Here is a 26,543-nt window from a genome sequence, read left to right on the forward strand (position 1 = left end):
CTATATATCAATAATGCACAAGATTTTAATAATGGTTTTATAAAGCACTAAATGCAAAAACGAACAGGACACTGTCCATAAAACCTGCGTGATTTCAACTATGTTATCATTATTTTTCAAACATTTATCTCTCACAGTACAGATTCTTATGGCTGTTATTTCCTCTTTATCACTCCCTTTCTAGAAAGAATCTGTAGGGTAGGTAAAGGAACATACAACCCCTGGTAACTACAAGACATTTCTGTAGTTTTCCAGTAAATTACCATACAAAGTTTTTATTAGTTTTCAGAACACAAATAACACCACTGTTTTTTGAAAATGTTTTTCAATGGCTAAACTCTCTCACAACGTTTCTTATTTAGAGGAGTCAATCCGGAATTGCTACTGCAGTATCTTATCATCTTTACTGATGCTAAACATTTTATATTACAGTCTCTTTAATGATGAGGTAGTGAAGGTTGGGTACCCTCAGGACGTTCTATGCTGTCCTAACTGCACTGGGCTTTAGCTCCCTTAGGACGGCATACAACATCCTAGCCGTTTGGCTATACTGAGGCCATAAGCGTTTCCTGAATAGGATTGCAGGCTGGAGGGGGTGCCTAGCATCGTAGGCACTACCCCTAACACAACCGCATCATTGAAACAACACGATCACATAAACATTCGCGTGATTTAAATTTTTATTTAATCGTTTACTTTGGAACTTTTTTCCGATGTAGATAAATACGTCTGTGTGGGAAGGGAGTAGCAGCAAAGGAAATACGTGTGCAAACTATGAATATATTCACCCAAACATATTAAAGTTGCAGAGATACATAAATCTCTATTTTGCCCTGGCATCATGTAAATAATTTACAGGGAATTGTAGATGACTGCGACATGACAACAAAATATGAACTGTATTTTGGCACTATATTTTATTACCAGTTGTGCTGTAAAATGTATAATAATAATAATGTATTTCTCAAATTCTAGACATTGTATTATCCCCTTGTTCTCAGATGGCAACTGTTATTTTGATATGAGGATATTGTTTTAGTGTGTGGCCACGTGATCAGCACAGCACCATGTGCTACACTGTTCCTCTGCTGGAAGCTGTAGCTTATCATTAAGATAGACGTCACGTATGGTGTTAAAAAGAACTGTACTCCACTATGTGTGTTGTTAAAGGAAGTATGGAATGCCTGAGAAACTAATATGTCAAATATAGTAGATGAGCAAAAATATCTTAGGGGCAACAATGAATTCATGAAGCAGAAAATAAAATACAGCTTGTGCCAAATAAAAACAAAACAAAAAAAAACTATAAGACTTATACAATGAAGGGTACAAATGTCTTTGTTAGTTCTTTGATTAAATAGGCAGCACAAGATGTTCTGGATTTAAAATCCAGTTTTATACTAGTTCCACAGTAGCTACAGCCTGTATGTTCAGGTATGGGCTAAGTTTGTAACAGGGTTGGCAAGATATAGTTTAATTTAGTAACTGCTTAGTTTGCTATTACTATTTATTGCATTACAATAGCCATAGGGGCATTATCACTGGCTCGAGTACAATATATATTTACCTGTACATTTAAAGCACAGTAAAGTTAAAATTAAACTTTCCTGAATCATATTCATGTCATTTTAGACAAATTTCTAATTACCGTCAATTATCTAATTTGCTTTGTTCTCCTTGCAACTTTTGTTGAACAGCATACCTAGATAGGCTCAGAAGCAGCAAAGCACTACTGGGAGCTACCTGGTGATTGGTGGCTGCACATATATGCCTCTTGTCGTTGGCTCATCTGATATGTTTAGCTATTAGTAGTGCATTGCTGCTCCTTAAACAAGGGATACCAAAAGAATGAATCAAATCTGATAAAAGAAGTAAAGTGGTAAGTTGTTTACAATTATATACTGTATCTGAGTCATAAAAAAAAAATTGGGTTTCATGTCTCTTTAAGCCACAAAACAATGTATGCCAACAATTAAATGTAAGATCAAATACTAAGTAACAAAATACTGTCAAAGATAATTATAACTCGCAACATGTTTAAAAGGATACTGAACCCAAATTTTTTCTTCATGATTCAGCTAGAGCATGCAATTTTAAGTAACTTTCTAATTTACTACTATTAGCAAATTTTCTTCATTCTCTTGGTATCTTTATTTGAAAAAGCAGCAATGTAAAGTTTACGAGTCGGACCATTTTTGGTTCAGCACCCTGGGTAGGGCTTGCTGATTGGTGGTTATATTTAGGCACCAATCAGCAAGTGCTACCCAGGTGCTGAGCCAAAGATGGGTTGGCTTGTAAGCTTACATTCCTACTTTTTCAAATAAAGATACCAAGAGACCAAAGAAAAATTGATAATAGGAGTAAAATAGAAAGTTGCTTAAAATTGCATGTTCTATCCGAATCATGAGAGAAAAAAATTGGGTTCAGTATCCCTTTAAATGGGAAGGTATTCAACCGGACAGTGACTTAATACTAGTAAATGTGATTTGCTGACTCTATTTTTGCACCTATTTTGCCAGCATGCTGGCTCTTTCCAAAATCTGTATAATATATGTTCCAAACCTTTTTTTCTGCATTTGTATGATATATAGCATACCTTCATAAAAATCCAGTGTGCACATTGTTTGTCCGATCACTGTGTTGAACTCATTGATTTCTTTGCTGCACTGATGTAGTTCCTGGGCTAGTTCAGAATCCAGTTCTGTAGGTCTTATTACAGATTTTCCTAAAATAATCTGTTCAAACTGAGCTTTAAAAGATGCATCTACAGACCGGCTTGTTATGACCACTGAGCCTGGTTGTAGACCTAAAACAAACATAACAACAAATTAAATTAACAAATTAGCAGGAAACTCCCTCTCTCGGCAAGTATGATACAGCCAATCAGAGGTTCATTGTGAGAGGAAAGAGGAAGCATTTATATATTTTATTGCACTTTTCTTCAAGGTCATTTTATATTCTTCACAAAATAATTAAACTAATGTGTTAAAGAGACACTAATGTTTTTTTTATCAGCCAATCAGACATCATACCACCGATTCCATTATCAAATAACAGAGCAAACTCCATGGACATCAATAATAAGTCTAGCTGTGCTATAGCATATGCATGACCATGAACAGTTAGTAGAGCAGGAAACAGGTGTACAGTCAACTCTTTCTCATTGTAGTGAGCACTGCAGTACAGCATCTAATTGGCTGTATCAATCATTTGCTATAAAAACTACCTCTAGCTAGTAATTATTGGGGCAGAGTAACACCCATGGGGCTAGGGTTGCCACCTCAGCCATGGTTTCCTGGACACTTATGACTTATACATGCTGCAGGGTGTACAGGTAGGAACATGAATTCCAACACTAAACAGCACACAAATAGTGACACTGAACAGCACTATTCGTGTTGCTCCCTGCACACCCTGCAGCATGTATAACTCAAGTGTCCAGGAAAACATGGTCAAGGTGACAACCCTACATGGTGCCGTAAAAACACATTACACTAGCTGTTTCTTTAAATGGGAGCCTCAGATAAACACTATTTCCTGTAATGTAACAGATGCATGAAAAAATACATTTAGTTTATCTTTAATGCATTACATACATGTGCCTTTAAATTTGGAAAGCAATCATATTTCAGGTTATTTAGATCTATTTTCCCACTCTTTCTTATTATTATTTAACAAAGTTTCATCTACTCATTCTCAATACATTGCATACATTAAGTAATAGTGTTTACTACATCAAATATGAGAATATATAAGTTCATAAATAATTATCAATGTAATAAAATAAGGAATCACATATATTACTGCTATCATTTAATTATAAAGTGTCCGCATGTTCTACTGCATGATTGCAAGAGGTGCGTGAAAACATTTGCAAAATACAATTACAGAAAAGAATAATGAATTAAATTATTATAGATCAGTCATATCCCATAATACCTATTTTTTGCCCTCTGGTTATTTTCTAGGTTCAGTTTACTGCTATTAACCTTTTAAAGCCATTATGACGTTCTATTCCGTCATAATTAGACTGGGCTTTAAAGCCATTATGACGGAATAGAAGGTCATAACCAACGGCTGTCCTGAAGCCTTCTGTGCAGTCAGGACTTGATCGCGGTCTTGGGGGCGTTCCTAGGGTTGTAGGGACGCCCCCCAGACGCGATCCAATAATTGAAATCTCGCGATCGTGTGCACGATCGAGTGGTTTCAATTTGTCTACATCGGAACAGTTGTTCTGATGTAGGCACTTTAGCCCAGACTCGAAAGGGTTAAGAGGCCAACTCAAATATTGGTTTGTAAATGATGTATTGCTATTGTTTTTGCAAAGGTGTGGTTCCCTTATTAACTGTTTCACTGCTGGACTGCTCATTAAACTAGCCTAACCATTATTATTATCAGTAGGGCGCCAACAGATTTTGCAGCGCTATTAAAGGGAACACGGGTGACAGCCATACTGTTCCTTGATTTACACTGTTATATTATGGGGGAGATTTATCAAAAAGTGAATGCTCCAATTGGGTGAAGGTTTGATAATTTGAGTCTGCAACTGATATCTCTGAGCCCACATCCTAAACTCTTGCCACCAACTTACAGTTGTCGGATGAAATTCACTCCAGACTAATCTGACCAGAGTGTTCTATCTGAATCATTAAAAAAAAAGTATGGGTTTCATATCCCTTTAAGCAAGTGGAATTATTAAAGGGACACAAAACCCTAATATTTTTCTTTCATGATTCAGATAGAGCATGCAATTTTAAACAACTTTCCGATTTATTTATGGTATCAATTTTGCTTAATTCTCTTGTTATCCTTTATTGAAGGAGCAGGAATGCACTACTGTGGGCTAGCTGAACACATTGGTAAACCAATGATAAAAATTATATTTGTGCAAACACCAATCAGCAGCTAGCTCCAAGCTCCTGAGCCTACTTAGGTATGCTTTTCAACAAAGAATGCCAAGAGAAGTAAATTGGAAAGTTATTTTCAAACCTGTCCTCAGGCCTCCCTAACAGGCCAGATTTGTAGCATTACCTTGGATGAGAGCAGGTAAAATAATCATGTTTACTAATCAGCTGATTATTTTCCCTGTGCTCTAGTTCAGATATCCTCAATATCTGGCCTGTTAGGGAAGCCTGAGGGAGGTTTGAAAGCCAGTGCTCTATCTGAATCATAAAAGAACATTTTCGGGTATCATGCCCTTTTAAGCTCAGGAACACTTGTTTTGTGATCCTCTGAACTATCATTCTTATTTTTCATTAATTTATCTAACAAACATTTTGGCATAAAATGTTTACAATTTAATACACTCCGACAGTTAAAATGGGTCAATGGGAACATATTAAAGAAAAGAAATTAGATTACACTTTGCTTTTAAAGGGACATTGTGTCTTTCATGATTTAGAAAGCATGTCATTTTAAATAACTTTTGAATTTTACTTCTTTTATCTATTTTGCTTCTTTCACTTGATATCCTTTGCTGAAAAGCATATCTAGATAGGCTCAGTAGCTTCTGATTGGTGGCTGCACATAGATGCCTTGTGTGATTGGCTTACCCATGTGTAGTGTTATTTCTTCAACAAAGGATATCTAAAGAATGAAGCAAACTATAATATAAGTAAATTGGGATGTTGTTTAAAATTGTATTCCTGAATCATGAAAGAAACATTTTGGGTTTAGTGTCCCTTTAAGTCTTCACTGAGGCAATACACACCATCAGAAGCTCTGTTTGAATTCCAGTGTAAACTGTAAAAAGGTTTACTAGAAGCATTTTTATTAATGAAAGTATATTGCAAAAAAAAAAAATTTATTTAAAAGGATAGAAACCCCACAAAAATGTATTTCATGATTTGGATAGACATAAAACTTGCTAGCCAATCACAAGAGACACAAGCACATTTGAAAATAGAACTTAATTTTAAAGTGTTTAAAAATTACATGCTCTATCTGAATTATGCAAGTTTAATTTTGACTTTCCTATCCCTTTAAATTTAAATACATCCATCCATATTATAATTTATTTAATTTTCAACCTTTCTATCCTTTTACGGATACCACTAAGACACAGGTTTGCTCAGGCACTTATCTAACTATCAGACATCCTTTCCATCTTGTCAGTCATCTGCACCCTTTAATGACTAATACTGGATAACCAAGAAATTATATTATAATTTATCAATTCTTGTTTTCTAAAATAAATAAAAATACTTTAGTCTCTTATCAATAATCAAATCATTTAACCCTTTAATGACAGCAACATACCCTGTACGTCGCTGGTCGTTAAGGGATTGTGTGGCTATAATAGCATCAGTTTTGTCACGAGCAGCAAGACCGTGCTATTAGACCCTCCCTCTGGAAGGTTTACTAAGATAGATGGGTGTAACCGCTGGTGGCGAGACTGCGCTATTGAAAGCGGCACACCATAGAAAGACCAGTGACGTACAGGGTACATCGCTGGTCATTAAGGGGTTAATCAAGCTAGTCTTTCACAAACACAAAATCCAATTATGAGTACCATCATATGAATGCTTCAGGTTTTATATGGAAGTATACAGCAGACGTTACCTATGCCGCCAGATGTGCCGATGCGAATTACAATAACATTGGAGCATTTAGAGTGATACAGCAACTTGATCAGTTCATGAAGCATTATTGACATAGAAGGAATTCCCATGCCATGCTAGAAAAAACAATCAAAAAATGTTTAAGAAAATATCAATTCAAATTATGTCAGCTTAATGTTAAAATTACAAATAATGTGAAACTCAGACGTTCTATAATGTATACAAAAGAGCAGCCATTAAACATGTTTGCAAAATATTTTGGACACAAAAAAAAGGAAATGGATGTTGGTGCACAACTGATCCCTAGCAACAAAATGAGAAGGAATAAAGTGCCATACAAATATATATATATATTTCAGATCTCTATACTCCCCTCCCATAGCCTCCCCTACACCAAAGCTTTGGTACAGTCTATAACCCCCTCCCATAATGTCCCCTATATGTATAGCCAATAATAAACAATATCACCTGCTCACAGTCACAGGGGCTGGGAGCAGAGCACAGCTGCTATAGGTACATACCTTTTTGTATTAATGAAGCAGGCAGTATTGTGCTTGTGATTTGGCTTACTGCTCTGCACGTCACTTTAAGTAAAAGTGGACCCAGAAGGGTCTGAAATATATATTCCAGTGGTGCTTCCATCACTTTTAATATAGAAAAATATGTACTACTAAGTGGTTTTTAAGTACTTTGCTTTTTATCATTTAAATAATTTAATATGCTATAATAGACATTAAAGGAACATTTAAGTTTAGAAAAAAATAAAATATATCATGGATTGGTAAACTTTTTGTTAATGGGACCTCTCAGACAGACTATTTTTGTATAGTTTCCAACTTACACTGATTGACAGCACAGGTCCTACTTTGTACATAGCATAACGATCTGTTCCAGCACAAATGTTAGCAATATCATCCTTGGGGTCTCCCAGTTCTAGTTCTCCAGCAACGTACTGAGTAAAAGCTTTCATCCGTGATGGGCTGCCTCCGACACACACAAACTAACATTCGGGAGAGAAAAAATGTGTTGTACAGTATTATATTGTCAATATTTACACACCAGTGCATATTTTAACACTAAATATCTATGACCTGGAATATACAGTTTATTATCATTAATAAATATTTGGTTGAACCAAACAATTAGTTCTAGACATGTATTGGGGAAGTGTTTTTCAAATATATTTAAGGGAATCTGTATACAGGCAGTAAATTGTGACTGCACATCTGTGTTTAGTCGCATATTAAAATAGTCCCTGTTTGTGTCTTAGAAGATTAGAGGTTATCAACTTTTATATGCCATACATTTATTATTCTTAAAGGGAAAGGAAATACCTTGGGCTCTGGAGCCCTTGCGAGGCAGGTTCGCATATGCAAGCCTGCTTCCTGCAATGTAAGAAGCAGCGGTCATTAGACTGCTGCTTCTTACACTCTACGCCACCTCTGACGTGGCGAGGAGAAATCACAGAGAGCATGCTTGCTCTCAGTCCCTTCTCTCATGTGATTGGTCGCACAAGAGAAGATGCAGGCTTTACATGCTCACATGAGTGTGTAATGATACATACGGGCAGCGGATCCTGTATGTAGCGAAGGCGAGGGGACAACTTCTCGTGTTGATAAGCTTGTCTGCTCGCCTTTTAGCACATGGGGGCCCTTGTATGTAAAACATGTTTCTGCAGTCTGCCAGTAAATTAACATATCAGCATAATCTTATAATCCATTGATTTGGCTCAAATGATAAGATAACAAAACCTGCCATGTGCACTTTTAGTTATTAGGAATAGAAAATCCACAATTTATCGTACATAAACTACAGAAGGGGCAAAATAAATAATGAATTATATTGCAAAGTTGTTTTACTATGTATAATTATGCATTTTATATAACAACCACTGATGATCTAAAGCTCTATGTTCAGCTGCAAAGGTCTAAGACTTCTTGTCAGTATGGCGAGGTCCCTCAAAGAATTTTAGCTTGAGAACTGTTTATCTTGCTACACAGGGTCCTGGATGTGAAGGAGAGACTCCGCCTAGATCATAATAAAAGGTTTAAAAAAAATGCCAAAGATTTTATGATCTCTCTCCATGCCGGAGAGTTTTTCAGTGTTACTATCCCTATACTTTAATCCTAACAGGCTAAATTTAAAGGAATATTAAACTCAAACTGTAATTCTCCATAAACCATGCATAATAAAGGGACATTAAACACATACATATATATGTATATAAGCATATAAATATATATTTACTGGGAACACACAGTTCCCATAGACCGCAATGTAAAGGCACATCCACCATCTTTAAAGCCCCAAAACTGCCTAGTGCAGTTATTTTTTATCTTTTTTAAAATGCTAAACACAAAATTAAAATAAACTATAATGCCCTCTATTTCTCCAACATTGGTGTGTCCGGTCCACGGCGTCATCCTTACTTGTGGGAATATCTCTTCCCCAACAGGAAATGGCAAAGAGTCCCAGCAAAGCTGGCCATATAGTCCCTCCTAGGCTCCGCCCACCCCAGTCATTCTCTTTGCCGTTGCACAGGCAACATCTCCACGGAGATGGTTAAGAGTATGTGGTGTTTAAATGTAGTTTTTTTATTCTACTATCAAGAGTTTGTTATTTTAAAATAGTGCTGGTATGTACTATTTACTCTGAAACAGAAAAGGATGAAGATTTCTGTTTGTGAGAGGAAGATGATTTTAGCAGACAGTAACTAAAATCGATTGCTGTTTCCACATAGGACTGTTGAGATGAAGTAACTTCAGTTGGGGGAAACAGTTAGCAGACTTTTCTGCTTAAGGTATGACTAGCCATATTTCTAACAAGACTGTGTAATGCTGGAAGGCTGTCATTTCCCCTCATGGGGACCGGTAAGCCATTTTCTTAGTCTCAAACAGAATAAAGGGCTTAATATGGGCTATAAAACTGGTAGACACTTTTATGGGCTAAATCGATTGCTTTATTTGGACATTTTATACATGTTTATGCTGATAATTCACACTTATAAACTTGGGGAACGTTTTTTAACGTCAGGCACTATGTTAGACACCTTTTCCAGTCAGGGAGGGCCTTCCCAGTTGTAGGCTGAGCCTCATTTTCGCGCCATTACTGTGCAGTTGTTTTTGAGAACAAGACATGCAGATGCATGTGTGAGGACCTGAAAGTAGTTGGAAAAGTTTCTAGAAGGCGTCATTTGGTATCGTATTCCCCTCTGGGCTTGGTTAGGTCACAGCAAAAGCTGTAGCTGGGACTGTATAGGGGTTAAATTTGTAAACGGCTCCGGTTCCGGTTATTTTAAGGGTTAAATCTCTGAAAATTGGTATGCAATACTTTTAATGCTTTAAGACACTGTGGTGAAATTTTGGTAAATTTTGAACAATTCCTTCATACTTTTTCACATATTCAGTAATAAAGTGTGCTCTGTTTAAAATTTAAAGAGACAGTAACGTTTTTGTTTTAAAACGGTTTTTGTGCTTTATTGACAAGTTTAAGCCTGTTTAACATGTCTGTGCCTTCGGATAAGCTATGTTCTATATGTATGAAAGCCAATGTGTCTCCCCATTCAAAATTGTGTGATAATTGTGCCATAGCGTCCAAACAAAGTAAGGACAGTACTGCCACAGATAATGAAATTGCCCAAGATGATTCCTCAGATGAGGGGAGTAGACATGATGCTACATCATCTCCTACTGTGTCTACACCAGTTTTGCCCACGCAGGAGGCCCCTAGTACTTCTAGCGCGCCAATGCTTATTACCATGCAACAATTGACGGCTGTAATGGATAACTCCATAGCAAATATTTTATCCAAAATGCCTGCATATCAGAGAAAGCGCGATTGTTCTGTTTTAAACACTGAAGAGCAGGAGGGCGCTGATGATAATTGTTCTGTCATACCCTCACACCAATCTGAAGTGGCCATGAGGGAGGTTTTGTCAGATGGGGAAATTTCAGATTCAGGAAAAATTTCTCAACAAGCTGAACCTGATGTTGTGACATTTAAATTTAAATTAGAACATCTCCGCGCACTGCTTAAGGAGGTGTTATCTACTCTGGATGATTGTGACAACTTGGTCATTCCAGAGAAATTATGCAAGATGGACAAGTTTCTAGAGGTTCCGGTGCACCCCGACGCTTTTCCTATACCCAAGCGGGTGGCGGACATAGTGAATAAGGAGTGGGAGAAGCCCGGCATACCTTTTGTTCCCCCCCCCTATATTTAAGAAATTATTTCCTATGGTCGACCCCAGAAAGGTCTTATGGCAGACAGTCGCTAAGGTCGAGGGGGCAGTTTCTACTCTAAACAAGCGAACTGCTATTCCTATCGAGGATAGTTGTGCTTTCAAAGATCCTATGGATAAAAAATTGGAAGGTTTGCTTAAAAAGATTTTTGTACAGCAAGGTTACCTTCTACAACCCATTTCGTGCATTGTTCCTGTCACTACAGCAGCGTGGTTCTGGTTCGAGGAACTAGAAAAGTCGCTCAGTAGAGAGACTCCATATGAGGAGGTTATGGACAGAGTTCACGCACTTACGGCTAGATTTGGAGTTTTGTCAGTAACGACCCGAAAAACTAACGCCGGCTTTTTTCTGGCCGCACCATAAAAATAACTCTGGTATTGAGAGTCCACATAAAGGCTGCGTTAGGCTCCAAAAAAGGAGCGTAGAGCATTTTTAACGCAGCTTCAACTCTCGATACCAGAGTTGCTTACGGACGCGGCCAGCCTCAAAAACGTGCTCATGCACGATTCCCCCATAGGAAACAATGGGGCTGTTTGAGCTGAAAAAAAACCTAACACCTGCAAAAAAGCAGCGTTCAGCTCCTAACGCAGCCCCATTGTTTGCTATGCGGTAACCCTTCCTACGTCTGCACTTAACACTCTAACATGTACCCCGAGTCTAAACACCCCTAACCTTACACTTATTAACCCCTAATCTGCCGCCCCCGCTATCGCTGACCCCTGCATATTATTATTAAACCCTAATCTGCCGCTCCGTAAACCGCCGCTACTTACATTATCCTTATGTACCCCTAATCTGCTGCCCTAACATCGCCGACCCCTATATTATATTTATTAACCCCTAATCTGCCCCCCACAACGTCGCCTCCACCTGCCTACACTTATTAACCCCTAATCTGCCGAGCGGACCTGAGCGCTACTATAATAAAGTTATTAACCCCTAATCCGCCTCACTAACCCTATAATAAATAGTATTAACCCCTAATCTGCCCTCCCTAACATCGCCGACACCTAACTTCAATTATTGACCCCTAATCTGCCGACCGGAGCTCACCGCTATTCTAATAAATGTATTAACCCCTAAAGCTAAGTCTAACCCTAACACTAAAACCCCCTAAATTAAATATAATTTTAATCTAACGAAATTAATTATCTCTTATTAAAAAAATTATTCCTATTTAAATCTAAATACTTACCTGTAAAATAAATCCTAATATAGCTACAATATAAATTATAATTATATTATAGCTATTTTAGGATTAATATTTATTTTACAGGTAACTTTGTATTTATTTTTCCTAACACTAAGCCCCTGAAGATCTTCCTACCTTGTCTTCACCATACCAGGTTCACCGATCCGTCCTGAAGAGCTCCTCCGATGTCCTAATCCAAGCCCAAGCGGGGGGCTGAAGAGGTCCATGATCCGGATGAAGTCTTCATCCAAGCGGGAGCTGAAGAGGTCCATGATCCGGATGAAGTCTTCTATCAACGGCATCTTCAATCTTCTTTCTTCCGGATCCATCTTGCAGACCTCCGACGCGGAACATCCTGCTGGCCCGACGGACTAACGACGAATGACGGTTCCTTTAAGGGACGTCATCCAAGATGGCGTCCCTCAAATTCCGATTGGCTGATAGGATTCTATCAGCCAATCGGAATTAAGGTAGGAAAATTCTGATTGGCTGATGGAATCAGCCAATCAGATTCAAGTTCAATCCGATTGGCTGATTCAATCAGCCAATCAGATTGAGCTCGCAATCTATTGGCTGTTCCGATCATGGACCTCTTCAGCTCCCGCTTGGATGAAGATTTCATCCGGATCATGGACCTCTTCAGCCCCCCCGCTTGGGCTTGGATTAGGACATCGGAGGAGCTCTTCAGGACGGATCAGTGAACCTGGTATGGTGAAGACAAGGTAGGAATATCTTTAGGGGCTTAGTGTTAGGTTTATTTAAGGGGGGTTTGGGTTAGATTAGGGGTATGTGGGTGGTGGGTTGTAATGTTGGGGGGCTTGGGTATTGTATGTTTTCTTTAAAAGGCAAAAGAGCTGAGCTTCTTGGGGCATGCCCCGCAAAGGGCCCTGTTCAGGGCTGGTAAGGTAAAAGAGCTTTGAACTTTAGTTATTTAGAATAGCGTAGGGCATTTTGTTATTTTGGGGGGCTTTGTTATTTTATTAGGGGGCTTAGAGTAGGTGTAATTAGTTTAAAATTGTTGTAATATTTTTCTGATGTTTGTAAATATTTTTTTATTTTTTGTAACTTAGTTCTTTTTTATTTTTTTGTACTTTAGCAAGTTTATTTAATGGTATTTATTTGTAGGAATTGTATTTAATTAATTTATTGATAGTGTAGTGTTAGGTTAATTGTAGGTAATTGTAGGTAGTTTATTTAATTAATTTATTGATAGTATAGTGTTAGTTTTAATTGTAACTTAGGTTAGGATTTCTTTTACAGGTAAATTTGTAATTATTTTAACTATTTTAGCTATTAAATAGTTCTTAACTGTTTAATAGCTATTGTACCTGGTTAAAATAAATACAAAGTTACCTGTAAAATAAATATTAATCCTAAAATAGCTATAATATAAATATAATTTATATTGTAGCTATATTAGGATTTATTTTACAGGTAAGTATTTAGCTTTAAATAGGAATAATTTATTTAATAAGAGTTAATTTATTTTGTTAGATAAAAATGATATTTAACTTAGGGGGGTGTTAGTGTTAGGGTTAGACTTAGCTTTAGGGGTTAATACATTTATTAGAATAGCGGTGAGCTCCGGTCGGCAGATTAGGGGTTAATAATTGAAGTTAGGTGTCGGCGATGTTAGGGAGGGCAGATTAGGGGTTAATACTATTTATTATAGGGTTAGTGAGGCGGATTAGGGGTTAATAACTTTATTATAGTAGCGCTCAGGTCCGGTTGGCAGATTAGGGGTTAATAAGTGTAGGCATGTGGAGGCGACGTTGAGGGGGGCAGATTAGGGGTTAATAAATATAATACAGGGGTCGGCGGTGTTAGGGGCAGCAGATTAGGGGTACATAAGGATAACGTAGGTGGCGGTCGGCAGATTAGGGGTTAATAAGTGTAGGTAGGTGGAGGCGACGTTGTGGGGGGCAGGTTAGGGGTTAATAAATATAATACAGGGGTCGGCGGTGTTAGGGGCAGCAGATTAGGGGTACATAAGGATAACGTAGGTGGCGGTCGGCAGATTAGGGGTTAAAAAAAATGTGGGGGGACCTCGGTTTAGGGGTACATAGGTAGTTTATGGGTGTTAGTGTACTTTAGAGCACAGTAGTTAAGAGCTTTATAAACCGGCGTTAGCCCAGAAAGCTCTTAACTACTGACTTTTTTCCTGCGGCTGGAGTTTTGTCGTTAGATGTCTAACGCTCACTTCAGAAACGACTCTAAATACCGGAGTTAGAAAAATCCAATTGAAAAGATAGGATACGCAATTGACGTAAGGGGATCTGCGGTATGGAAAAGTCGCGGCTGAAAAGTGAGCGTTAGACCCTATTTTGAGTGACTCCAAATACCGGCGGTAGCCTAAAACCAGCGTTAGGAGCCTCTAACGCTGGTTTTCACGGCTAACGCCAAACTCTAAATCTAGGCCTTAAATTGGCTAACTCTTTTATTTTAGATGCCGCTTTGCAATTAGCTAGATTAGCGGCGAAAAATTCAGGGTTTGCAATTGTGGCGCGCAGAGCGCTTTGGCTAAAGTCTTGGTCAGCGGATGTATCATCCAAGACAAAATTGCTTAACATCCCTTTCAAAGGTAAAACTCTCTTTGGGCCAGAATTGAAAGAGATTATCTCAGACATCACTGGGGGAAAGGGCCGCGCCCTTCCACAAGATAGGCCTTTCAAGGCCAAGAATAAGTCTAATTTTCGTTCCTTTCGCAATTTCAGGAACGGACCGGCCTCTAATTCTGCATCCTCTAAGCAAGAGGGTAATGCCTCACAGCCCAAACCAGCCTGGAAACCTATGGAACAAGGGTAAGCAGGCCAAGAAGCCTGCTGCTGCTAACAAAACAGCATGAAGGAGTAGCCCCCGATCCGGGACCGGATCTAGTAGGGGGCAGACTCTCTCTCTTTGCTCAGGCTTGGGCAAGAGATGTTCAGGATCCCTGGGCACTAGAAATAGTTTCTCAGGGTTATCTTCTGGAATTCAGGGAACTACCCCCAAGGGGAAGGTTCCACATGTCTCACTTATCCTTAAACCAAATAAAGAGACAGGCGTTCTTACATTGTGTAGAAGACCTGTTAAAGATGAGAGTGATACACCCTGTTCCAATGACGGAACAAGGAATGGGATTTTACTCAAATCTGTTCGTAGTTCCCAAAAAAGAGGGAACCTTCAGACCAATTCTGGATTTAAAGATCCTAAACAATTTTCTCAGGGTACCATCATTCAAAATGGAAACCATTCGAACGATTCTACCCACTATCCAGGAAGGTCAATTTATGACTACCGTGGATCTAAAGGATGCGTACCTACATATTCCTATCCACAAAGAACATCATCAGTTCCTAAGGTTCGCCTTTCTGGACAAACATTACCAGTTTGTGGCCCTCCCATTCGGGTTAGCCACTGCTCCAAGGATTTTCACAAAGGTACTCGGGTCCCTTCTAGCGGTTCTAAGACCGAGGGGCATTGCAGTAGTACCTTACTTGGACGACATTCTAATACAAGCGTCGTCCCTTTCAAAAGCAAAGGCTAATACAGACATCGTTCTGGCCTTTCTCAGATCTCACGGATGGAAGGTGAACATAGAAAAAAGTTCTCTGTCTCCGTCAACAAGAGTTCCCTTCTTGGGAACAATAATAGATTCCTTAGAAATGAGGATTTTTCTGACAGATGTCAGAAAGTCAAAACTTCTAAGCACTTGTCAAGTTCTTCACTCTGTTCCACGTCCTTCCATCGCTCAGTGCATGGAAGTAGTAGGGTTGATGGTTGCAGCAATGAACATAGTTCCTTTTGCACGAATTCATCTAAGACCATTACAACTGTGCATGCTCAAACAGTGGAATGGGGACTATACAGACTTGTCTCCAGTGATTCAAGTAGATCAGAAGACCAGAGATTCACTCCGTTGGTGGCTGACCCTGGACCATCTATCCCAGGGAATGAGCTTCCGCAGACCAGAGTGGGTCATTGTCACGACCGACGCCAGTCTAGTGGGCTGGGGCGCGGTCTGGGAATCCCTGAAAGCTCAGGGACTATGGTCTCGGGAAGAGTCTCTTCTCCCGATAAACATTCTGGAACTAAGAGCGATATTCAATCCTCTCAGGGCTTGGCCTCAGCTTGCAAAGGCCAGATTCATAAGATTCCAATCAGACAACATGACGACTGTTGCGTATATCAATCATCAGGGGGGAACAAGGAGTTCCCTAGCGATGAAAGAAGTGACCAAAATAATACAATGGGCGGAGGATCACTCCTGCCATCTATGTGCGATCCACATCCCAGGTGTGGAAAACTGGGAAGCGGATTATCTGAGTCATCAGACATTCCATCCGGGGGTGTGGGAACTCCACCCGGAGATCTTTGCCCAGTTGACTCAATTATGGGGCATTCCAGACATGGATCTGATGGCGTCTCGTCAGAACTTCAAGGTTCATTGCTACGGGTCCAGATCCAGGGATCCCAAGGCGACTCTAGTGGATGCACTAGTAGCACCTTGGACCTTCAACCTAGCTTATGTGTTTCCACCGTTTCCTCTCATTCCCAGGCTGGCAGCCAGGATCAAACAGGAGAGGGCCTCGGTGATCTTGATAGCTCCTGCGTGGCCACGCAGGACTTGGTATGCAGACCTGGTGAATATGTCATCGGTTCCACCATGGAAGCTACCTTTGAGACAGGACCTTCTTGTTCAGGGTCCATTCGAACATCCAAATCTGGTCTCCCTCCAGCTGACGGCTTGGAGATTGAACGCTTGATTTTATCAAAGCGTGGGTTTTTAGATTCTGTGATAGATACTCTGGTTCAGGCCAGAAAACCGGTAACTAGAAAGATTTACCATAAAATATGGAAAAGATATATCTGTTGGTGTGAATCCAAGGGATTCCCATGGAATAAGATAAAAACTCCTAAGATTCTTTCCTTTCTGCAGGAAGGTTTGGATAAAGGATTATCTGCGAGTTCTCTAAAGGGACAGATTTCTGCTTTATCTGTCTTACTTCACAAACGACTGGCAGCTGTGCCAGATGTTCAAGCATTTGTTCAGGCTCTAGTTAGGATCAAGCCTGTTTACAGACCTTTGACTCCTCCCTGGAGTCTAAATCTAGTTCTTTCAGTTCTTCAAGGGGTTCCGTTTGAACCTCTACATTCCATAGATATTAAGTTATTATCTTGGAAAGTTTTGTTTTTGGTTGCTATTTCTTCTGCTAGAAGAGTTTCAGAGTTATCTGCTCTGCAGTGTACTCTGCCCTATCTGGTGTTCCATTCAGATAAGGTTGTTTTGCGTACTAAGCCTGGTTTTCTTCCAAAGGTTGTTTCCAACAAGAATATTAACCAGGAGATAGTTGTACCTTCTTTGTGTCCGAAACCAGTTTCAAAGAAGGAACGTTTGCTACACAATTTAGATGTAGTCCGTGCTCTAAAATTCTACTTAGAAGCTACAAAAGAGTTCAGACAAACATCTTCTCTGTTTGTCGTCTATTCTGGTAAAAGGAGAGGTCAAAAAGCAACTTCTACCTCTCTTTCCTTTTGGCTTAAAAGCATCATCCGATTGTCTTATGAGACTGCCGGACGGCAGCCTCCTGAAAGAATCACAGCTCACTCCACTAGGGCTGTGGCTTCCACATGGGCCTTCAAGAACGAGGATTCTGTTGATCAGATATGTAAGGCAGCGACTTGGTCTTCACTGCACACTTTTGCCAAATTTTACAAATTTGATACTTTTGCTTCTTCGGAGGCTATTTTTGGGAGAAAGGTTTTGCAAGCCGTGGTGCCTTCCGTTTAGGTAACCTGATTTGCTCCCTCCCTTCATCCGTGTGCTAAAGCTTTGGTATTGGTTCCCACAAGTAAGGATGACGCCGTGGACCGGACACACCAATGTTGGAGAAAACAGAATTTATGCTTACCTGATAAATTACTTTCTCCAACGGTGTGTCCGGTCCACGGCCCGCCCTGGTTTTTTAATCAGGTCTGATGAATTATTTTCTCTAACTACAGTCACCACGGTACCATATGGTTTCTCCTATAATTTTTCCTCCTGTCCGTCGGTCGAATGACTGGGGTGGGCGGAGCCTAGGAGGGACTATATGGCCAGCTTTGCTGGGACTCGTTGCCATTTCCTGTTGGGGAAGAGATATTCCCACAAGTAAGGATGACGCCGTGGACCGGACACACCGTTGGAGAAAGTAATTTATCAGGTAAGCATAAATTCTGTTTTTGAGGGTTTGGGGCACTTTTAGAAAATTAACTAGAGATTGGATCTTGGAGCTACTTGCTACTGCAGACTCGCCGGAGCAATAACCAGCCACTTGTAATGGCTGGTTAATTATCGTCCGCCTGTAAATGGGCAAATTTGCCAATTTGTGTGCGTGCTATAATCTAGTGCTCCACTTGTAATCTAGCCATTAGTGTTGAATGTCCCTTTAAGACATTTTGCACTAGAATTTTTGTTTAGTTATTTATTTTGTTTATTTCTGGTAATTTCATAGGCCTAGATTTAGAGTTCGGCGGTAAAAGGGCTGTTAACGCTCCGCGGGCTTTTTTCTGGCCGCACCATAAATTTAACTCTGGTATCGAGAGTTAAAACAAATGCTGCGTTAGGCTCCAAAAAAGGAGCGTAGGGCATTTTTACCGCAAATGCAACTCTCGATACCAGAGTTGCTTACGGACGCGGCCGGCATCAAAAACGTGCTCGTGCACGATTCTCCCATAGGAAACAATGGGGCTGTTTGAGCTGAAAAAAAACCTAACACCTGCAAAAAAGCAGCGTTCAGCTCCTAACGCAGCCCCATTGTTTCCTATGGGGAAACACTTCCTACGTCTGCACCTAACACTCTAACATGTACCCCGAGTCTAAACACCCCTAACCTTACACTTATTAACCCCTAATCTGCCGCCCCCGCTATCGCTGACCCCTGCATTACACTTTTAACCCCTAATCTGCCGCTCCGTAAACCGCCGCCACCTACGTTATCCCTATGTACCCCTAATCTGCTGCCCTAACATCGCCGACCCCTATGTTATATTTATTAACCCCTAATCTGCCCCCCACAACGTCGCCGACACCTACCTACACTTATTAACCCCTAATCTGCCGAGCGGACCTGAGCGCTACTATAATAAATGTATTAACCCCTAATCCGCCTCACTAACCCTATCATAAATAGTATTAACCCCTAATCTGCCCTCCCTAACATCGCCGACACCTACCTTCAATTATTAACCCCTAATCTGCCGACCGGAGCTCACCGCTATTCTAATAAATGTATTAACCCCTAAAGCTAAGTCTAACCCTAACACTAACACCCCCCTAAGTTAAATATAATTTTTATCTAACGAAATAAATTAACTCTTATTAAATAAATGATTCCTATTTAAAGCTAAATACTTACCTGTAAAATAAATCCTAATATAGCTACAATATAAATTACATTTATATTATAGCTATTTTAGGATTAATATTTATTTTACAGGCAACTTTGTAATTATTTTAACCAGGTACAATAGCTATTAAATAGTTAAGAACTATTTAATAGTTACCTAGTTAAAATAATTACAAATTTACCTGTAAAATAAATCCTAACCTAAGATATAATTAAACCTAACACTACCCTATCAATAAAATAATTAAATAAACTACCTACAATTACCTACAATTAACCTAACACTACACTATCAATAAATTAATTAAACACAATTGCTACAAATAAATACAATTAAATAAACTATCTAAAGTACAAAAAATAAAAAAGAACTAAGTTACAGAAAATAAAAAAATATTTACAAACATAATAAAAATATTACAACAATTTTAAACTAATTACACCTACTCTAAGCCCCCTAATAAAATAACAAAGACCCCCAAAATAAAAAATTCCCTACCCTATTCTAAAATACAAAAATTACAAGCTCTTTTACCTTACCAGCCCTGAACAGGGCCCTTTGCGGGGCATGCCCCAAGAATTTCAGCTCTTTTGCCTGTAAAAAAAAACATACAATACCCCCCCCCCAACATTACAACCCACCACCCACATACCCCTAATCTAACCCAAACCCCCTTAAATAAACCTAACACTAATCCCCTGAAGATCTTCCTACCTTGTCTTCACCATCCAGGTATCACCGATCCGTCCTGGCTCCAAGATCTTCATCCAACCCAAGCGGGGGTTGGCGATCCATAATCCGGTGCTCCAAAGTCTTCCTCCTATCCGGCAAGAAGAGGACATCCGGACCGGCAAACATCTTCTCCAAGCGGCATCTTCTATCTTCTTCCATCCGATGACGACCGGCTCCATCTTGAAGACCTCCAGCGCGGATCCATCCTCTTCTTCCGACGACTAGACGACGAATGACGGTTCCTTTAAGGGACGTCATCCAAGATGGCGTCCCTCGAATTCCGATTGGCTGATAGGATTCTATCAGCCAATCGGAATTAAGGTAGGAATTTTCTGATTGGCTGATGGAATCAGCCAATCAGAATCAAGTTCAATCCGATTGGCTGATCCAATCAGCCAATCAGATTGAGCTCGCATTCTATTGGCTGATCGGAACAGCCAATAGAATGCGAGCTCAATCTGATTGGCTGATTGGATCAGCCAATCGGATTGAACTTGGTAGAACCGATGTCAGGCAGCAATGTTCCAGCAGAAACTTCTGAGACAGGATCAGATTGGGACATCTTGCTCAATGTAAGAGAAAAAACAACATATAAAGCAAAATTATCTATTTCCTAATATGACAGTTTCAGGAATGGGAAAAAATGCAAAAGCATAGGCCTCTGATAGAGAAAAAAGCAAGAGGCAAACATCAATGGGGTATTGAAATAATGAAAACAATTTGGTGCCAAGTATGACACACAACGTAATGTAAAAATAACCGGAAATGACACACTTGCGCCACTAATGACGCCGCCGTGTGAAAGATCTCGTCGTCACGTATGACGCCGGAAATTACGAAGTTGCGTCATAAACGTATTTTTTCGCGGCAAAAATATTTTCGCGCCAAGAATGACGCAATAAAGTTTAGCATTTGACGCACCCGCGGGCCTAATACCCGCAATAGCAAGTAGTCAATTGAAAAAAAGACTAAACCCCAGGTAAGAAAAAAATTTCTTAAAATGTTTAAATTCCCCAAATATGAAACTGACAGTCTGCTGAAGGAAATACATGAACCTGACTCATGGCAAATATAAGTACAATACATATATTTAGAACTTTATATAAATGCAAAAGTGCCAAACCATAGCTGAGGTGTCTTAAGTAATAAAAACATACTTACCAAAAGACACCCATCCACACATAGCAGATAGCCAAACCAGTACTAAAACAGTTATTAGTAGAGGTAATGGTAAATTGAGAGTATATCGTCGATCTGAAAAGGGAGGTAGGAGATGAATCTCTACGACCGATAACAGAGAACCTATGAAATAGATCCCCGTTAGGGAAATCATCGTATTCAAATAAGTGATACTCCCTTCACGCCCCTCTGACATTCGTTGTACTCTGAGAGGAATCGGGCTTCAACAATGCTGAGAAGCGCATATCAACGTAGAAATCTTAGCACAAACTTACTTCACCACCTCCATAGGAGGCAAAGTTTGTAAAACTGAATTGTGGGTGTGGTGAGGGGTGTATTTATAGGCATTTTGAGGTTTGGGAAACTTTGCCACTCCTGGTAGGATTGTATATCCCATATGTTACTAGCTCATGGACTCCTGCCAATTACATGAAAGAAAAAAATGATAATAGGAGTAAATTAGAAAGTTGCTTAAAATTGCATGCTCTATCTGAATCATTAAAGAAAAAAATTGGGTTCAGTGTCCCTTTAAGCAATTTAGATAATAGATAATGCAATTTAAAAAAAAATCTAGTTTACTTCTAGCTTAATCATGAAAGGTTAACTGTTTTTCAAACATTTTTCAGATGAGATATTGATACATAGGGACCAATTTATCAAATGTCTGTCCGACATGATTCGCTTAGTCTTAAAGGTACACTAAACCCAAAATGTTTCTTCCATGATTCAGAGAGAGAATACAATTTGAAACAACATCCCAATTTACTTCTATTATCTAGTTTGCTTCATTCTTTTGATATCCTTTGTTGAAGAAATAGCAATGCACATGGGTGAGCCAATCACTTAAGGCATCTATGTGCATCCACCAATCAAAAGCTAATGAGCCTATCTAGATATGCTTTCCAGCAAAGGATATCAAGAGAATGAATAAAATTAGATAATAAATGTAAATTAGAAAGTTATTTAAAATTACATGCTCTTTCTAAATCATGAAAGAAATAATTTGGGTTTCATGTCCCTTTAAGACCGCTGCTTCAGGTTTCCGCGGAAACAGGGGCATCAGGAGCCATAATGTTATACAAACAGAGAAAAATATTATTATATACAGTTGTTATTGTACATTTCAGTGCAAACAAATATATGTTCTCAGTGAAATATATACTTCAGTGCACAATACCTTGTCTTATAGTCAGAAAATATAGATCTAGGAATTACCATTATTTGTATATTTTAACTGCATTTATAGCAATTTAAAATATTTACATAAAGGACTATTACAATTTCTTACCTTAACATCACCAAACATAGCTGGAAAATCATGTGTTTCTGTCCCAAGATCAAAATGGTACAGTATGTCTCCTTTCATTTTTTCAAGGTGAGGATTTGAAAGATGGATCAAGTTTGTACTGAAAAACAATTGTTTTCACTTAGTTATTTAAAGGTCTGGGCTACAACATAATAGACTGCAACTGATATGTGTATGTTTTAGTGTTTTTGTTTTAATGGTTTGTCATACCAGCCATCAATTATTACATTCATAATTAATTAGAGATAAAAAGGCAACACTGTTGCTAAAATACATGGTTATTGTAATACATTCCAGTCTTTGGTGTAGCAGAAATGATGCATATATACATATAAACAGGTAAATTGCCTACCCAATGGTGCTATTATATGCTACAGGTTAGATCACATTACATTGGTAAACTTAAAGGGATATTAAACTCAAAACATAAGAAAGATCAGCAAATATTTTTGCATGAAAATTAAATATTTTAATATTATCAGGGAGACCATGTTTCCGCACGACTCATCCTTATGGACAGGCTGCTTCCTGGATGATATGGACAACTTTCGCAGCTCTACTTGTAGAAATTAACACCCCCATATGCATTTAAATAAACTCTTTTTTTATCCATTAGTCCACTTCTGGAAATAATTGATTTTACAATACCCTATATTCGTAACATTTAATAAAAATACTTTAATGTGCCATATTTTACCATTTTTACCTGATCCTATTTGGGACTGGGAAGCTTGGGCTGAGCCAGATAGACCATTTGGTGTGGTTGCAGGAGATCTGTGGATGGAGTAATGACTAGTGGTATTGAGTGTTTAGTGGGTATTGTAGTGTTTGAGCATGTCATGGGGGGTAAAGGTTGTTCTGTGCATGGCTAGGTGGTTCTTGGTTTCAATCCCAGAAACTGGGACTTTTATAAAGCAGAAAGAGCTGCAGGAGGAACAGCTACACTCTGTGACAGTCCTGTAAGATGCAGGACAGATTCAGAATTGATGTACCTTTTTACCAACTGGTAGAAACAACACAATCTCTATAAAGAGTTTTGCTGTTACCACCAGTTGTTGAGTTTAATAGTTGCAATGTGATATAGTTAAAAGTTAATAACGAAAATGTGAAATATTTCTCTATTCTAGATGTTTAGGCTCCCATTTATGAAATGATGGACGGAAAAGATTTGTTGCCCGCAGTTATTATTGCACAACCAAATGCTTTGGCAGCTGCTTCCCTTACTCTTGAGCAACCAATCAAATGAGAGCAGGTCTTGTCAATCATCCTGATCTAATCAGGAGATTAAGTAGCAGCTGTCTTAAGACCACAGTTACTTAACTAGCGTTTCAGGCCTGTTTGTGTGAGCTTGAAATGTTTGGACTCCAAAGCTCTTATAAATGGAGCCTGTAGTACACATTATTCTGTACAATAGACACACTTCCTTCCTGTGGTCAAATATATCAAAGGGACAGTGAAAGTCCTAATTAGACATTCATGATTTAGACAGAGAATACCATTTTAAACAAATTTCCAATTTAATTCTATTATTTAATTTGCTTCCTTCTCTTGTTATCCTTTGCTGAAAGTTTTATCAAGGTAAGCTCAGAAGCAGCAAATAACCTAGGTTCTAGCTGCTGATTGGTGGCTGCATATATATACTGATTGTCATTGGCTCACCTATGTTCAGTTAGAAACCATAAGTACATTGCAGCTCCTTCAACAAATGATACCAAGAGAATGAATCAAATTTGATAATAGAAGTAAACTAGTTTAAAATTGTATGTTCTACCTAAATCATGAAAGAAAAATGTTGGGTTTCATGTCCCTTTAAGTTCATTAGACTAGTTATACATTTGCCTAGTGTGCACCATTTCTTCTTATTTTTATCTTTGTTATGCACCAACAGATTGTGCAATGCTATACACAGGGTACAATAAATAGACAAGAAAGGAAAGGCAGACTGAGACAGAAGAATTACAAGGTCCTGCTCAGTAGAGAGCTTACAATGTAAGTATATTTTATAGTAAAGATGACTTTTAATAAGTGGAGGTGAACTGAGAATGAGTGTTGAGCTAGTGACATGGGTAAATTAAAAAAAAACAACCTTGGGGGATTAGATGAGGTCTGAGCACCAGGTTATATGGAGGCATGAGGGTGATAAATTATTTATGCCAGCTCTTAACACTAGCTGTGCATCATCCATTATTGATATATTTAAATCAACTTACAGATTAGGTATTTTTTATAAAAAAAAATTAAGGGACATAAAAGGACTAAAGAAGACAATGCTCTGAGGTGTTACAGTCTTGTATTATTGCACTGTTGCTTGCATATAACTGTGTTTAACCCCTGCAAATGGGTTAAACACATAATTAAAGTCCATTCCAGAGCCGCTGAACACTTATGGTAAGGCAAACACAAAAAGCATACGTATGTATCCACCAATTACCAGTGAGTTCTTGCATTGCTGCTCCTCAGTCTACCTAGATATGTTTTTCAACAAAAGATACCAAGAAAACAAGGTATATCTGATAATACAAGTATATGTAAAAAAAAAGTATGTTAAAATTGCGTGCTCTATCTAAACCATGAAAGTTTGATTTTAAATGTCTCTGTAAGACAGCATTACTTCAGAAGGCAACCAGCATTAAAGGAACACTGAACCCAAATTTTTTCTCTCGGGAATCAGATAGAGCATGCAAATTTAAACACCTTTCTAATTTACTCCTATTATCAATTGTTCTTCGTTCTCTTGCTTTCTTTATTTGAAAAAGAAGGCATCAAAGCTATTTTTTTGGTTCAGGACCATGGAAAGCACTTGTTTATTGGTAGGTGAATTTACCCACCAATCAGCAAGAACAACACAGTGTGTTCACCAAAAATGAGCCGGCATCTAATCTTATATTCTTGCATTTCAAATAAAGATACCAAGAGAATGAAAATAATTTGATAATAGGAGTAAATTAGAAAGTTGCTTAAAATTGCATGCTCTATCTGAAACATGATAGAAAAAATTTGGGTTCAGTGTCCCTTTAAATATACATGTAGGCACCCTCTGCATAATGTCATCTTATTTTCTACTTTAAGTGTACTTAAATATAAATGTAAGCCAATTTAAAAAGAGTTATACAAATATAAGGTGTTTTATCAAAAATAAGAAATCAGTAATCTTTTGAAAAAGGTTTCCACTGTGTATCTCAGGGTGTCACATTATATGGTCAGCTCAGCATTATATGCATGCATCAATGGTGCAGGGATAATACTCTCAAATGATATTTGTGGATCCTGGTACAAGTCAGTCTCCAGTTTATTATTCATGGTGCTTCTTTTGCTCATCCTACCTGGACTGTGATCACTACAGATGCAAGTCTCTCAGGTTGGAGAGCTGTTCGGGAGTCGCTGACAGCAAATGGAGTTTGGGATCCTCGAGAGGAGAGGTTACCAATCAATGTTCTAGAATTCTGTGCAATTTTCAGGGCCATTCAAGCATGGCCTCTTTTGAAAAGGGAGTTCCATCTCCATTTCCAGACAGTCAATATCACAGCAGTAGCTTATGTCAACATCAGGGGGGAACTCACAGTTTCCTGGCAATGATGGAGGTGTTTTGGATTCTCTCATGGGACGAAACCAGTTCTTGTCTAGTCTCTGCTACTTATATTTCAGGAGTGAACTGGGAGGCAGATTCTACATCCAGGGGAGTGGTCTCTTCACCAGGATGTTTTCAAACAGATTGTGGATTTTTGAGGTCTCCCAGAGATAGATATGATGGCCTCTCGTTTGATCAACAAACTTCACAGGTACTTTGAGAGGTCCAGGGATCCTCAGGCAGAGGTAGTGGATGCTTTAGTAATTCCTTGAACTTTTCAGCTTGCTTATCTGTTTCCTCCTCCTGGTACTTCTTGCCAGAGTAATTTCCAAGATAATCCTAGAGACGTTGTCTGTAATCTTGATTGCCCCAGCATGGTTTCATAGGATTTGGTATA

The 26,543-nt window shown here is 38.8% G+C and overlaps 1 protein-coding gene across 1 annotated transcript in view; it reads right to left on the reverse strand.

The window, feature by feature from the left end:
- UPP1 (uridine phosphorylase 1) overlaps positions 1–26,543 on the reverse strand; it is a 99,843-nt gene that overhangs the window by 10,726 nt on the left and 62,574 nt on the right. The window contains exons 3-6 of the mRNA XM_053714321.1: positions 22,561–22,678; positions 7,402–7,560; positions 6,562–6,676; positions 2,597–2,806 (exon numbers count right to left, since the gene is read on the reverse strand). Coding sequence (XP_053570296.1) covers positions 2,597–2,806; positions 6,562–6,676; positions 7,402–7,560; positions 22,561–22,678 — 602 coding nt within the window. The remainder of the gene's footprint in view (positions 1–2,596; positions 2,807–6,561; positions 6,677–7,401; positions 7,561–22,560; positions 22,679–26,543) is intronic.

Source organism: Bombina bombina, chromosome 5 (assembly GCF_027579735.1).
Source record: "Bombina bombina isolate aBomBom1 chromosome 5, aBomBom1.pri, whole genome shotgun sequence".
Classification (NCBI taxonomy): Eukaryota; Metazoa; Chordata; class Amphibia; order Anura; family Bombinatoridae; genus Bombina; species Bombina bombina.